Below are 16,564 nucleotides of genomic sequence, written 5' to 3' on the forward strand. Positions count from 1 at the left end.
AATTGTGGTATCCCACTAATATTATGTGTAATTGCGAAAGTTTGTGAATGTATGTGTTTCTATCCCTATCACAAAAAAGTAGCTAAAGGATTTGGACTATATTTGGCACGTAGACAGATCTCTGGAATAAACATATGCTACATACGCTTCATCAAGATATTTCTGCGGCATCGGTAATTACGAATGTCAAAACTAAAATTTATATCGCTTAGTTTAGTGACGTGATATTTTGCACGGGATGTTCTTCATGTAGCGTAAATGATGATTAGTATGATTACGATATATTTTTGGAAATTCGCCAAAGGGATCCAATTAATTTTAATTCGACTGCCGCATACCATGACAACAGGTTGTAACAAAACCTTTTTATATTCAACTAGCTTCTCGCCCCGGCTCCGCACGGGTAATTTAAAAAAACCCCTCCTTTGGACAATCGGGTAAAGAGGTCACTGAAAGGCACTTTATAGACACATTTTTCAGCTCCATTTGCCAAAAACTATACAATACCCGCGCGAAGCCGGGCTGGGGCACATCGACGCAGAGTAAATTGTATCTCATGCATTTTTTTATTGGACTGATATTTTTAAATTCGTAATATCTTTTGAATGGAACGTCCGATTTGAATAATTCAAAAGTACACGTATTGAAACAGTCTTGAATATGAAATGATTTATTTGGAAAGGATTAATGCAAAGGTATGGATAACATGATCTAATTTTGGTCTGCATTTCTGACAACTTTTAAAACGTAAAAAAGTAGTTATAGTGACATAAACTACAATAGTTGGACATATGGTATCGCGAAGTTTTTTGTAGATATTGATGTGTTCTTTAATATCGTAGAACAGTTTTTGGTTCTATCATCAATAGTTTCCGCAGCGCATGCGATGAGATATGGCAACTTTTTTATACTTTTGAACAGTTACATTATTGAAGTTTTAGTTAATTTTATTTTTTTCTGGTAATAAAAATAGCCTATGGCACTGGGATAATTTAGAATTCTAATGGTGAAATAATATTTGAAATCGGTCCAATACTTTCTGAATTTAAACGTAACAAACATGCAAAAATACAAAAATCTAAATCTTTCCTCTTTATAATATTAGTATAGATGAAAGAGATCAAAAAGAATGACCACAAATTTGAATTCAGCAAAAGCTAGAATTGGTAGCTGGCATTGGCACGTAGAAGAGAGTGTACCTGTATACAGGTCTCTATGAGGCCGTGCACGTTGAGCGCTATCTCCATGAGGTCGAGCGCGAACGCGACGTGCTCGGGCTGCGGCAGGTAGGTGGTGGCGCCCGCGGCGTACGCGGCCAGCGCCTCGCACACCGCGCCGCCCACCGCCCACGACACCGCGCCCTGCTCGTACAGCGACATCGCCTGCAACACACGCCGTCTCACTCGCCGCCCAAGCGCCGCACGCCGCACGCCGCGCACAACACATACAAGCGGGATGCCACAGATATCTAAATAAATAGACAACCGCTCACCGCCAGGCGACGCGTGCCCCATCAGCGTCAAAGGGCTAAGTCGAATGACAACATAACCGTAACTTAACCCGCTCGCTAGTAGACATTATGACAAAGCGAACGAATATGTCTGTGTGCCGGGTCAGGATCTAAGGCGCTATCCACGCAAAAGAGACGTGAGACGGGGGCGCGGCGCAGTCGCGGCGTCCCTTGAATCAGTTTTCATACTAAATGTATAGAAACGTCGCGATCCAAAGCAGACAGAACGAGGCAAAGACGCGTCGCGGACGTGACGCTTCGACGTCTGCGCCTCTCCGCCCTGTCCGAGACGCGCGCTCGTCCCACGACGTCTCTTCTGTGTGGCTTGCGCCTAAAACGACTCAAACGCCGTTTCCCGAGTGTTACGAAAGTCTAAGGTACTAAAACCAATTGCAACTCTGCGACCATACACCATACCTCTGTGACCATACCACACGTGGTGATGGTGATTGGGATTTTTAGTTGACGTTCATACCCATTAGTCAATTTTCGTAATACACGAGAAACGGCGGTTGAAGCTGTTCCACCCGACCCGCATGTGAGTTGACTTGTGTGAAAAAAAAATAACAAATGTGTCATATATGTGTTCGTGTTGTTCAAGGATGCTGTTGATTGATATCGACTTCCACAAAATAACGCCTGAATCAATCAGTTATTATATAAAACGGAATCAGGTGTCCAGACGTTGGTAAATCAACGCAACACTAGAGACATCTGACTCCGTATAATGTGAAGGAGTGAAAGGGTCGTGTTATGGTTGTCTGTCGACCGAATCGCTGAATCTGCGGATGCGGTTTGTTTCAGAAAATAACATAGCAAGAAGGGATCGTTACTCAGCGCTACTCACCTCACAGAGTCCGTTTCATAAAGGCGTATAGGCGACATGCTGTGACGACACGAGTTGAAAGAGAGTGTAGGTATTTCCATTGGCTATTTATTTAGATTTCTGTGCGGGATACCAACAGGGGGACACTTCACACTGACACCGGAGGCCCCACTGTGCCGCAGCGCGGTGTCAGGTTAACATTATGCGGGGATAACGTCGAAAGATCATTTCAATATAGCAAAACGTTTATAGACAACAAACAACGAAACGAAGAAATATAGTAAACAATTTTTAAAACATACGCTGGAATCATCTTCGCGCCAGGGGCCCCAATCATTGTATTGTAAGACCTGTCATCGCACGAATTCGTCACTAAGTACTTTTATGTTTTTATATCGACAAGTAATTTATTAAGGACACGTACTTGGAACTTTTGCGTGACGGCTTCGAAGTTGAATTCGCTACGCGCGTGCTTCTTGATCTTGCCGCCTTCTGCTAAGTCGATGGAAAACTTTTTCGAGAATAATTTACAAATTTCTGTAACAAAATTTTTACTTCAATTAAATTAAAGAAATATTTAAGTTTATTGTTTTGAATTAAATTAAATAATTGTATGAATTGAAGTGATAAGTGAAGTGATAAGTGAGCAGATAAGTGAGTTGACGGTCGTGTCAGAATTAAGGCTGATTTACATTTTGTCTAGTAGGAAGTGTATACCTAGTGCCATCTACGAAGACGCGTGATTTTGTCAAAATTAGACATTAATGACACTGTAATAAAAACCACGGCACGCGTCATCGTGAATGATTCTACCTATAGGTGTTAAGTATCAGTAAAATTAACTAACTCAACCGTAAACTTTATTAACAAAGGTTTTACTTTTCACCTAGTTTAGACATAATGTATTTACTTCACTTGCATTATCAAATATCGTTACTGGGCCAATCAACTATTTTGCGTCTCCTGCGTTACCAAAAAATCGTACTTCCAACAAGATATTTCACGGTTGAATAGCTTAAACTTACGTAGGATGGCATGTATTCATGTACTCCATGTATTAAATTACAGAAAAAACATGTTTACTTACAACAATCTGCAATTGTTTGAAAAGTGTTGCCAACAGATTAGTGTCGGTAAAAAAGTTGATTGGCCCTACTACTTTGAAAAAGTCTCATATCTTAGACCATTACGTCAGTAAAATTTACCCTTTTAATAACGTTCATAAAGTTCACTCAGAATAAATATTGATTTTAAAATACCAGCATTTTAAAAAGTAGTGACGACATTAATGTAGAAATAAATATCATTGGACAACTTTGGATACTAGGCAACAACTAGGGTATAAACAAACTTATATAAATAAATACATACTTAAATACATATTAAACATCCAAGACCCGAGAACAAACATACGTATATTAATCATAAAAATATCTGCCTAGAACCGGGAATCGAACCCGGGGCCACAAGCTTCATAGTCAGGAACTCTAACCAGTCGGCTCTCCGGTGTCAAATGTTACCTTTGGTCATTTTCTTGACGGCGTGTTTGGCGTCGTCCCGCTGGCGGCCGACGCCGTGCAGCAGGATGTGCCGCTGGTTGGCGTCGTGCGGCGCGTGCTCGGGCTCCGTCGGCGGCAGCGGGAAATGCATCGTGTAGCTGTAGTGCCGCGACGCCGCCGCCGGCGCCGCGCCCGCGCTCGCCTCGCCCGCGCTCCCGCCGCGCATGCCTGCAACTGCTACTCGCTTGACTCACTATCATCATCGTCGTCGCCCGAAACATGCCCGCGCCCGCTGCTGGACATACGCCATAACAGCAGGGCTACTACGAAACTCGAAGTTCCAGTCGTGTGGCCCCTCTGAAGCTTATAACTATTTAATACGAGAGCGAGAGGGACGGTACGATACGAACTTCGAGTTTCGTTGTACCCTGCAGAATGAAATTAAGGTATAGTGGAACTGCCCCTGGCTGAAATAAATAGCTTTCTTAGGTGCATTCATTTGTCTTATTATAAGATAACATTTTATCGAATAAACACAGGCAAAGAAAGCTATTCATTTCATTTAGAGAGGAGTGGATTGCGGCCGGAACCTTTATTGCGGTTTTAGATTGCAGGTACTGACGCTTCAAATAATATTTTCAATTAACCCTTCCTTTACAAAAGTACACGCCTGCTAAAAAATAAAAGCCTGCCAAGTGCGAGTCGGACTCGCGCTCGAAGGGTTCCGTACCATTTTCTATACAACATTATTAAACATTAGCAAAAAAACGGCAAAAAATCAAGTTTGATGTATGGGAGCCCCTCTTTAATATTTATTTTATTCTGTTTTTAGTATTTGTTTTTATAGCGGCCACAGTAATACATAATCTGTGAAAATTTCAAGTGTATAACTACTAAGACTCAAGAGATAGAACCCTCTGACAGACAGACGGACAGACAGACAGACAGACAGCGGAGTCTCAGCAATAGGGTTCCGTTGGCACCATTTGGGTACGGAACCCTAAAAAATGGTTTAAAGTGTTGATCAATTTTTTCTAGTCCAAAACCATAATTTTCTATAGGTATGTTTAATGGTTAAAATTCATAAAACGTACATTTTCCTCGTAATTATAAATAAGCCCATTATTTTATCTCCTAAGCTCATTAGTAGTATACATTATAACAGTATTTTAAGAAACTCTGTCACTATTGATTCTTAGACAACGGGACACAATAATAAAATGCGTGTTGTGTAAGAAAGAAAAAGGATATAGGTACGTCTAATCATATCTAATTTTTCCAAATGGCACCTGTACCATTAAAGTTTCTTTGTTTTCAATAAAACAACCGAGGGCCAATAAGCAAATGAAATAATAAGTTTTTCTTTTAAATTTCATTTTTAATACAAGCTTTCTGCTGACTGTACCTTTTAGTCGACTTTACTTGTATTGTCACCCAAACTACATTTGCTTACCAAATTTCAAGTCGATGCCATTAACCGTTGAAGAGTTCCGCCCTGCGGAGACGATTCTAGCCGGACTACCAGGATGTCACTACCAGTTTCGTCTTTTAGTGTATACATGATGTATTAAAAAGAAAACTAAGTATACTATTATGGTTACAATAAATATGTAAATAAAAAGTGTGAACAGATTACCTGACACGGACATTGGACCCATTCCCATCGAGTTCATACCGGGTATGCTCATGCTGCTGGATCCCATCATCGGGGAATTCACACTGCGAAGCACCAATATCAGAATTAGAATTAGCGAATTTTAACAATTCTACTTTACTAGAACCTCATCGTTATTTAACACTCAAACCTGTGTGATGATTCCCCAGGGTCCTTCGGGCTGTCTGGTGCGTCCATAGAGTTTTGTTGATCCTCTTTGATATGTTGTAATAGTTTGTCTAGGTCATCATCTATTTTTGAGTCGTCCAAATCCATTCGAACATTTTCCTGCAAGTAAAACATATGTTGAACTACACAACAATCGACACCTTTCTTCCAGGTAACATTTAGAAACAACAGATATTACGCCATGCAGACTCACGATGAAAAATACTGCATCATTTCCCATACAAAGTTGTTTGAAAAGTGATGCAGTAGTTTTGCTCGTGAGTACTTTAACACCACTGTCAATGTATTGTGGAGGAGGCGAAGAAATTCGTTTATTTGCACGTAAGACTGTAACTTAATCAAACATCCAAGCTACAGACATTTTACATAATATAACAGACATCGGTTTATCGTTTAAATTCAACCGTCCATCTATAGGAGAACGCGAGCAGAATCGTATAAAGACGTAATCAAAGACTCGTTCTTGTACTCGACGTCAGTTTACCGAAAATCAATCTTTCTCAAGCAACAACTCTACCATCGAGATCAAAATGACGGTAGGCAAATATACCTTCAAAATGTTTTTTTTTTTCATTTACTTATCTAGCATACTGTAGAGCACTGATTTACCTCCATCTTGGGCTTGAGGTCGATCCCAGCGAAGATGTCATCGTCTACGGAGTGCGCGGCGCTCGCACCGGCGGCGGCCGGCGGGGCTGCGTTCGAGCCGCCCGAAGACGACGGCTCCGTCGGCGATACCAGGTCGCCTACACGTGATACAACGAAAACGGACATATTATTTACACATTTTAAAACAGAGTTTTAGAAAAGAAATGTAAAGTAGTGTATTGAAGTGGATGACATACAAGTAACAGGCAGCGTGCCAATTCTGGAAAAAAACACATTCGGCACATTAAATTCTAAAATAATTGCATTTCTGTCAGCCGCCTGTATTCCCGATTCACATATTTTACCAATTTTCATTACTTTACTGATAAACATAACCGCCGCCTGGCAACATATACACAGGTTTAGGCAGAGTTTGAAGTTGACAAAAAAAAAGGTAGGACGTGCTTATGGCGCGTTAGATTGACCGGCATCATCCACTGTGAATCAGGTCCGTGATCCAATGATTACAATGGCAAATGGAAAGAGACGCACCGCGTGATAAACCAGAGAGTGACAATCGAGCTAGCCACCCAATAATTAATTCTTGCTAATTTAAGATAAATTCAAAAATAATTCCATTGTAACTTTGACATATTATAACATATGCATATTCATCAGTACACGACGACAGTACCATTGCGATGGCCTGCTGTAGACCGTACTGTATTGAGCGCAATGGCGCACGATGGTGGATAATTGCCCACTGGTAATGGATCGTAGCAAGCGATGACGATTAAGTCGGTTTTTCGACACACTTAAAATGATTCGCGCTCAAGAGTTTCCCCAGTGGATTATACATACAATGTTTTTCATCACATTTGCGAGTATAATTGTATATTTGTAAAAGAAAAACTAATATTTTTACAAAAATACCGATACCTACCGCTGGCTGCGCTCTTGGCAGCGCCAGCTCCCCGCCGCCCTCCCTCCCCCCTCTGCAGCATGCGTCTGACGTGCGTGCGCGAGGTCCTCCTGCAGATCGTGCAGCAGCAGCACGCGCAGCAGTATTAGTACGGGCAATGATTCATTTACCGACCTTGGGTTTCATGTCATGACAAGAACAAAAGGTCTAGGCCTTTATTTGGGAGGTTGCAACCATGGTAGCCTGCATGTTGCGACACTATTTACGAGCAAGTGTGATGAAAAAAACCGTGATTTCGGTAACGTTATTAAGCCAGCACATCACCTCGTGAGATAAGCGTGCACATGTAGGCGTCGTGCGAGAACACGTCGCGCCGGATCAGCTCCCCGAACAGGTGTACCAGGTTCGCGAACTGCTGCCGGTTGCTCGGCGCCGCGCTCGGACTGTCATCTGATACACAGAGGACTGATAAAATAAAGCACATACTCCTTGACTAATACGTATTTACATCTATTTGTATTTGGTTTTGTAGAACAGTGAATGTTCAACATGGGTAGTTGGTTTTTGATCTTTGCTCTGGTTGAGGTAAATGGAAATTTAATCACACCAAAGCATCGTTTTCGCACGCAACTTAAACAACACAGAAGTTTAAACAACGCCGAACGAAATTTTACACAGAGACTCATCTATTGACTCGCGTTTTTGACACCGACGAGAGTTATCACATGTGTACCCAATTTACTTTTTGTGATTTAAACGTAGCGCAAATTACGAAGCGTCGGGGTAATTAACTTCTAACGTGATTGATGCTTTGTACAGACAATATGAATTTAATATAAAGTAAAAGAGGATAAATACAATGTATAATGCACAAATGCCTATACCTAGCACGGGTGCATCGTTGTCCAAAAATCGCAAAAGCAGACTTTGGAAAATCGGTGGTCCATTGTAAAGTCCATTGCCCGACGTAACCGACTCCTTGTCGTCGGATCCTGGAATCACAAAATGCTCAGTTTCATAGACATCTTATAAAATGGCAGCGAGATCATTGATTAGACTCTAATCATTAGAGTCTGGCTAATGAAAGCTGAACCTGCAAAAACCCGGCAAATTAAAAAAAAACTTTCATATGGTATTACCTCATAATAAGTAATAGTACAAGTACAGACGCTACTCTGCCGTACAAAAGTGACTAGTAATTGTCCTGAGCATAAAGTTTAGCTATACCTAGTGCCATCCACGAAGACGCGTGATTTTGTCAAAATTAGACATTAAATGACATTGTAATAAGAACTACGGCACGCGTCATCGTGAATGAATCTACCTATAGTGGCGTTAGCGACGAGAGAGTTAAATTAATGTGATTCGTGACGACAAACGTTAGTTGATGCATATGAAATACTGTAGGTACAACATATTAAAAAAATGACCAGGCTTCAGTATTTGTACTCAACTTCTTTGTCGATGTCATGATTTAGTAAATAGCGTTGCAATTATTTGAGCATAATGTTTTTCTAATACGAGTACATCAAAAACAGCAATTGACAATAAAGTTAACTTTGAATTATCACCGCATTTAAGTCGCATATTGTTACTTAAACATAATAGTGTATTATTCAACAAGTGCATTGAATGCGCCCCTGATGCGCAAGTTCATAAACGCCTGCGGCTCGGGTATCAAGTGTCTCGTAAAATGTGTTTTATTAACAAGTTATACACTGTTTTTCACTTCGATTGCGAGGAAATTAAAAAGCAACTTAACTTATTAAGTAGTATAAACAAGTTTTATTAATATACGAGTAAAACACAAATTGTTAATTGACGGTTGCCTTGGTCTTGACGAAGATTTTACGACTTTTGCACGGAGAGAATGAAAAGTAATTTCTTGTGGCCTAGATCCAGCATAAATAAGAAGTTTGCGAGAATTAGAAGTGAAAATATTTTTACACTATACTTGCTGTAAGTGTACTAATAGTACCCTAATAAAAGGCTTGAAAGTCGTTCATTAAACCTTCTCGAAAATCTAGGCACATATGAAATTTCATTACTAACTTGCAGGCAGTGGAACAACATATAGGCTACATTTTATCCCGATCCGATATATTTCAAACGCTAAGTTTAATGAAAACCAACTTGTGGTCTTTGGAAATTCACACGAGAAATTTTACAAAATCTCGGAATTTCAACTCTAACGCCACCCTTTTTCCGCTTTGACACACGCGTAAATCGGAACCTACGAAACGGGGCATCTTCATTTTCTGGTATTGTCTAATTTCTTTTGAATATACTTGAAATTTGGTAGATACAGTCCTTAAGGATCATAGAGGCGCACTAGGGATTTTTGACAATGCTCAAGGGACAATACAATACATGAATCTTTATTGTACACCAGAAATAATAAGCGATACAGAAAACAGGTACACAGAAAGAAAATTACAAGGTAAACACTCGGCGGCCTTATTGCTTAAGAGCGACATAGAACTAGCTTAAGTATTTTGCAGTCTACCACGGGGCTAAAAAGCGGGTACAGTACAAGCTAGTAGTAAAGTAGGTAAATTGTTAATTTCTCCTGTATCAATAACGTCATTTTATCTGCAATTCTAGTTATCAAAACTTTATATAAAATATATTAAATACTAAAAGTATTCCAAATGATTCCCAAGAACCCAGACACGCCTCGGTGAAAATAGCCGCAGCAAAATCGGTTCAGTATTTTTCAAGTTTATCGCGTTTATCTTAGGTTTATACTATTTATAGGAGTAGACGTAAGCGGCGATTACACTGAGTCGTTCACCTAACGCGGTCGCTGAACTTGTTTCAAACTACTTCGGCGAATGAACGTCGTCTTTACATTAGTCTGTCCGTCTACTGCGGCGGCGAAGGCGGTGGCAGCTGTCCCTTGCCGAATGCGACCGACTACCGTGTTCTTTACACTTCTACGGTCGCCGCATGCAGCATGCGGCGAACGACTTAGTGTAATTGCCGCTAAAGTTTCGCAAAGCTTGCTGCCCAGTCTCACCAGTCTTTGCTCATAGATTTGTCGCATAGCACGAACGCACCTTAAAAAAATGGCGGCCTGTGGCGTAACATTAGTGGTTTCGCGTCGCATAAAATTATACATAACTCAAAAAATATCGGGCACACAAAAAAATAAAATCATTTAATAAATATTAGCATGAAAAAAAAATTGGCAGTAATGAAATAAGGAGCAATGCTATTAAAACTAAAACTAATTATTCTCAGTGATTACAATATTGGATCAAAGTTTTTATGTATTTAATGGATTGTCCATTTTCCTTTTTTCTTTTTAAGTAAATTTAAACACTGGATCTAATTTGATGGAACTAAATTAATTTTAGAAAAAACGTCCAGCTATCTCCAATTACTAAAGATTTCATTCCAATTCCAATGCATTCCAAATTCCAAAAATTCAGCTAGTAAAAGAACAAGTGGAAACAAATTGATTCTTCATTTACAAAACTGGTAAGACTAAAATTGACAGTTAGTAAAGCGGTTCGCAAATCCAATCTAATTGTTCATTCAATCGCATCGCATCGCTTATAATATAGAAACATTGTACTGTAACATAATGGCAATCTTAACTAGTATTATGAATACAAAGTGAGTATATTTGTTTGTGTTTATTTCTTTCGCTTTTAGGCTTAAAATACTGAAGTAATTCGCTTATTTAGATATTAGTTGCAATTGTACCTACTTTTAAGGAAGAGCCTCCGCACTTATCACAGGTATATTTTTTACCTAAAAAGAGGCTCCAGCCACTTATCAATGTAATACGCAATGGTTACTGAATAAATTATTAGTATCATTATTAATTCCGGAATTCATTACACAGCAAAGCATGAAAAATAAACTGTTGCTATTTATTTAATTTCCTCTCAATCGAAGCGAAAAGTAGATTGTAAAACTCGTGCATTAAACCCATTTTCCCCTCGACATGTCTATCCACCTTCGCCATACCGGCTCGGGTAGCTATATGAATGAACGTCTCGGGTAAAATAGCTCGTTTTATGCTCTTGTGTTGTACAATCTACTATTCGTTGTTTTGTTTTGTCATCGAAAACATTTTGAGTAGAGTTTTTTGCATGGGACAATTTGCATGAGACACCACGTTTTATTATTTGTTTGTTAGAAGACAGAAATAATTTCGAGACAGAGTGTTCAGATTAGAAAGAAAGCAACGAAAATAATTTAGAGCCAAGAACCTAATGTATAAGTATAGTTACCGGTGGCGTGCAGGTCGTGGTGCTGATGCAGCAGCTGCTGCTGGCGCTTGTCGAGCAGCGCGGCCGCCGCCATGGCGCGGTGCTCGCCCCAGCGCGCGCCGCACACCGCCCACTCGCACAGCACGCGCACCACCGCGTACGAGCAGCCCCATTCCTGACACCACACACAGACCATCAACCCTACCTCACACTGCGACAAACATCTTAATGTTTCGAATGCGGAAGCTAAAAACCCTGCATTATAGACCAACAGGCACCTGACACCACACACACAAGAGCTTCAACCCTACAGCCACACAGTGCGCTAAAAATCTTAACTTTTCGAATGCGGAAGCTAAAAACCCTGCATTCTAACCTCCTTACCAACGGCAATTATTTTTTTTGTATTTTTTGCCTATGTTTTATTATTATCAAGTAAATATTTCTGATTTCTTAGTCTCAAATAATACCTTTCAATAACGCGGATTAAGGTAAAAGTAGAAAAACATATCCTTAAATTTTGCACTGATCAGTGCCTATAACATAATATGAAAGATTAATAAATGTGGCAGAAAACCGAATTATTGCGGCTATCTTGCAAAAATTCACATGTGACAGTTCGCCGTGAACGCTGTTTGTATCTTTAGTAGGTGGCTGTATACCAAATTTCAAGTCGACGCCATTAACCGGAGACGCGGATTGCGGAGACGATCCTGGCCGGACCAGAATGTCACTACCAGATTATTGTATTGTCTGTCACGCAATTTACATAAGTATGCCAAATTTGAAGTCAATCCGACTACTGGAAGTTGGTCGAATTTAACTTGCAAGATTTGACTACAGACAGACAGACAACGGTACAGGTGAAACTAAACAAACGCTTGTAAAAATAAAACGGCCTGGTGCGAACGGCACCCACTTTCATTAAGATATGTGTCGCACTGTGCCCCACGGCTTCCGTAATTATTTTCTAAGTTAAATCAAACTAGAGGTTTTTGTCTAACACACCTGAGATCACAATCGTTTTCACCACTTCTTTATGTTACACGGTTTAAGATAAGGGTAGAAAGAAAGAGCTGGTGACTGTGATCGCGAACGCCTTACAGTTAGACAATACGGTCACAGCTTTTAATCTGAACAAAATATAAGTTTCTTACCGGGTCCTTAATGTCGGTGTTCAAATCTTTGACGGGCGGCGAGCAGTGCGCGAACACCTCCTTATACAGCGTGTCCAGGTTGTTGTTGGGATCCACGCGGTCAAAGCAGTGCCGGTCCAACGCCTCCAACACGGCCAACACGCGTGCTGGACATTCAAGCATGCTTCCTATAGAATAGCTTCACACATAACTAATAGCGACAGCGCATTTTTACAGATCTCAAGCATTTGTCACAACAAAATAATCTGAAACTTGTGATATCTACATATAGTAACTACTACGGATAAAAGAAAACGTATTTCATTTAATGGTGTAAAAGAAAAAAATACTCGCATGTGTGTTAAGGTTTGTTTCTACTAATAAAATACGATCTATTTTTGTCGCAGATTACATTACTAATTGCAAGCAAGAGTTTATGGAAGAATTGACACAATTAGCAAAAGTACCTTGAGAGCTAGTCTGCCATTTATCTGTGCACCATTTACTTTCCGCTTTTTTACTTCTCGAAGCTATTTTTTGTTCAGCTTCGTATACCTATAAAATGAAACGAAGTTGATTCATATTAACTAATCAAAAAAATTGGAGGGAAAAAAAAGCCAAATGCTCAAAATAATTATTTTACCATCTTTCGGTGCTCTTCTGTTATCTGAGAGTCCATGTGGGGCATGGGCAGTGCGGACGGCGGAAGGGGAAGCAAGTCTAGGGGCGAGCCTTGTAAAGACGACCCGCATCCCGACCACACCATCGCCGTGGGGCATTCTATACAAATTATCTGCAAACAGAGCAAAACGTTACTAACATCTAACTATTTGATACTTCCATGTGAATGATCTTCAACGTAAGTAGCAAGCACCTGTAAGATGGCGGCGAGTTGAATGATGCTGTCTCTGTGGTGGGGACAGTTCAGTACTTCGCCGAAGCCAACCTGCACTGGATTCAGAGCAGCCGTGACGACCGTTGTTAGAGTGGTTTTTGTATCTCTTGGAGGTGAACAGTTCTCTTCTTTAATGGTTCTACTATATTCTTCCTTGATCTCTAAGCCTTGCGTCGGATTTGGTGTGCCTAATGGATTGGGTGTTCCTAGTGAATGTGTAGGATTAGGAGTCCCTAGTGAGTGATTAGAACTAAGCGGACCTTGGCTATGATCGGCGGGCGTCCCCGATCGCTTGATTTGTGATATGTTTGGTTTAATATCACTGTTTTGCTCTGTCGACGGCGAAATTGGTCTTTGTATATCTGAAAATAGTGAAATCAAAATTAATATTCTATGGATTTTCGTAAAATAAAATGCATATTGTAACATTAATATTACCTCCAGGTTTATCTGTGGTTTTGGTGAACACAGCTGGTTGGTTGAGCGTACGCAAGGTGCTGTCTGACAGCACGGAGCAAATAGCGGCCGCTTTCTTAGCGCACGAGGTCGCCAAGCGCCGAGACAACCCTTCACAGTGAACGAACTCGTTCATGTGTTGAAGTGCCAAAGGGAGAAAGAGTCTGTAAAAAACATGAAAGAAAATACTATAGAGATTTGTTTGAAATAAGCGGGAACGTAACTTTTTATGTTCTAATTCTTCAACGCCCAGCTGAACGAAACCCTTGCATAGCATTGCACAGATAGAGGTTCCATCCATGTGTCATGTAGACACGGAATATGGACGAATATTTTGAAATTCACACGGGATATGTAGTTCTGCATAGGCTTATTACAGCTATAAGGTCACAGGTGTACCTACAGGCTGTGAAACGTTTGTTACCTTAGCAGTCCATCGTCAGCGACCCGCTTGTCGAGCAAGTCGATAATCCAGGTGAGGAAGTCATGCCTGTCTAGAAGCCCCTCGTCCAGCAGGTACTTGGCTAGTCGACAGCAGTAATTCCATAATTTTAGCGCTTGCCGCCAATCAGTGCTTTCTGAAGAATTGGGAGTTGAAGACCCAAGAACTGATAAACGAAATAAAATGTTAATTATGATGTGTAATAACAACAGGATACATGTTCCTTAACTTGTTGTATGTTTCAGACACATTGATGCTAAAAAAGGTTTATTTTTCTATTTTTATTTTAATCTATAAAATAAGAATTAAGTATTTGAAACAAACAAAACTAGAAAACTCAAGTGAATTCTTTGGACAAACTGATTGTGGATGACATACTATTGGAATTTCCTGGCGAGTGCATAGAATTAGGTACATTTGAACTATTAGGTGTAGAGCCTCCAGGAGGGTTTCCAGACGAGTTATGGCTTGGTGTGCCCTGACCTGTAAACATTTGAGAGGGTTTAAATAGCACAATAAGCAATTATTTTTAATTTGTTACCCTAAATAGTCTTATAATGTTAAGGTACTTGCCTGACTGGGAAGGAGGTGTCTTGTCTGATACGGTTCCCGGGACAGCACACTGGTAGTGCTCTGCTAGCTTTGGTATTTGATCTTTGAGAAATTTTATTAATGTAGATGTCCACTCTGCAACAGAAAAACTTAAATGCATAAACGGAATATGTAAATATACAATTGGTAGCTAATAACTATAATGCCAGTTGAAGAAAGGTGAAATAAGAATATCCATTAATAGCCTGCCGCAGCAGTCACAACGCGAAGTGCATCATGCAACCGTAGCGGAAGGCTGACTATTGGGCTCCACTTTCACAATAAGCTTATCTAGAGATAACCTAGATATATTCATGTGCACTTTGGTTTAACTAACTGGACCGTGTAGGCATTTTACTATGTAAGCGCATTTACATAAAGACTACATTTTATCCAGATTACAATTAAACTGAAGATTAAATATTTTGAGCCAGAGACCATAGTTCACAAAAAAATAGTAGACAAAAACACTTAGGGACTGTAATCCAGTGACGCAGATAGTCGGGACGACAGGAGTGGGTGCACAAAGTGCAGCTACACATTGTTTATCACATTGTTTATCATAGTTGTTTCTTAATTTAACTTTTATATACTTAACAATTCCTCAGGCGTTTCAGTCTCGGGATAAAGGACAATCCATCACCCAAAAGTATGATGCCAGTTCTGTTAATATTCTTTTATAAAAAGCTAGCAATGGAAATATTAATCACCATAGTAAAAAATTGCACAGTTATTCAGCAATTCTATCTCATAGAGCATAAAGGTATAGTTCAAAACTAAGATATCCAAGAACAGTATCATTGTATATTACAGGGGCTGAGTACAGGGATGAGGCAGCCGAGGACATAATGGTTGCCTACCTGTAGTGTAGCATTTCAACTCTTTTATCACACATTACAGATGTTTCAACTATGAATTTTAACCATCAGAACTTTAGCTATAAGCAGCGTTTCCACCAGAGATATGCGAGTATGTGTTGTGAGGAATATGTTTTTCATCAACCAATAGAAATGCTTCATTTACCTCGCCTAGCTCCGCTCAGCTGTTTCCACCAGAGATGTGCTGTGCGAGGATGTGTAAATTAAGCATTTCTATTGGTTAATGAAAAACACATCCTCACACATTATTGGTGGAACCGCTGCTTTAGCTTATAACACAGCTGTATTATTTGTATATTAAGTAATTTGTTCTTACTTGCCTTACAATCAGTGTCGTCAATATAAATCCACTAGAAGGTTTAGTATACTGATGATGATGATTTGACCCATTTTGGCCATGGCAACCACTTCAACTCCTAATTACTTGATTGGTGCTCATGGATTAGTATACACCAACCTCTTTACCACTGACTATGACTATACAATTTGAGCAAATATGTTTAATTTCAATACATATTTCTAGATAATTATACCTGTTTTTTGAATTTTGCCTTTCCAGTTGTTTCATTAATTTTAGTTCCTTACTTTAAGCTCCGAGCTGTTATATTACATAATAATAAATAATTACAATACAAAGTAAGTGAATATTTAATTGTTATCAACTAATTAATAGTACACTTTATTTTAGTTTAATATTTAAATATATTTTATAAGAACTGCAAAACCTAACAGAAGGTTAATTTTCAGTGATTAAG

At 39.7% G+C, this 16,564-nt stretch overlaps 1 protein-coding gene across 9 annotated transcripts in view; it reads right to left on the reverse strand.

Annotated features, from left to right (window-relative positions):
- The window catches only part of LOC141429709 (mediator of RNA polymerase II transcription subunit 12-like), a 41,710-nt gene that overhangs the window by 23,948 nt on the left and 1,198 nt on the right, over positions 1-16,564 (reverse strand). For 4 of the 9 annotated variants that reach the window (XM_074090185.1, XM_074090220.1, XM_074090228.1 and 1 more), the window contains exons 5-21: positions 14,914-15,027; positions 14,719-14,823; positions 14,323-14,506; positions 13,881-14,062; positions 13,422-13,804; positions 13,191-13,340; positions 13,015-13,102; positions 12,569-12,735; positions 11,433-11,586; positions 8,073-8,180; positions 7,513-7,638; positions 6,288-6,424; positions 5,641-5,777; positions 5,472-5,554; positions 3,857-4,072; positions 2,761-2,873; positions 1,200-1,382 (exon numbers count right to left, since the gene is read on the reverse strand). In XM_074090185.1, coding sequence (XP_073946286.1) covers positions 1,200-1,382; positions 2,761-2,873; positions 3,857-4,072; positions 5,472-5,554; positions 5,641-5,777; positions 6,288-6,424; positions 7,513-7,638; positions 8,073-8,180; positions 11,433-11,586; positions 12,569-12,735; positions 13,015-13,102; positions 13,191-13,340; positions 13,422-13,804; positions 13,881-14,062; positions 14,323-14,506; positions 14,719-14,823; positions 14,914-15,027 — 2,630 coding nt within the window. The remainder of the gene's footprint in view (positions 1-1,199; positions 1,383-2,760; positions 2,874-3,856; positions 4,073-5,471; positions 5,555-5,640; positions 5,778-6,287; positions 6,425-7,512; positions 7,639-8,072; positions 8,181-11,432; positions 11,587-12,568; positions 12,736-13,014; positions 13,103-13,190; positions 13,341-13,421; positions 13,805-13,880; positions 14,063-14,322; positions 14,507-14,718; positions 14,824-14,913; positions 15,028-16,564) is intronic. The other 5 variants (XM_074090236.1, XM_074090213.1, XM_074090204.1 and 2 more) reach the window with 4 other exon arrangements.

The sequence above is a fragment of the Choristoneura fumiferana genome, chromosome Z (genome assembly GCF_025370935.1).
Source record: "Choristoneura fumiferana chromosome Z, NRCan_CFum_1, whole genome shotgun sequence".
In the NCBI taxonomy this organism is placed as follows: domain Eukaryota; kingdom Metazoa; phylum Arthropoda; class Insecta; order Lepidoptera; family Tortricidae; genus Choristoneura; species Choristoneura fumiferana.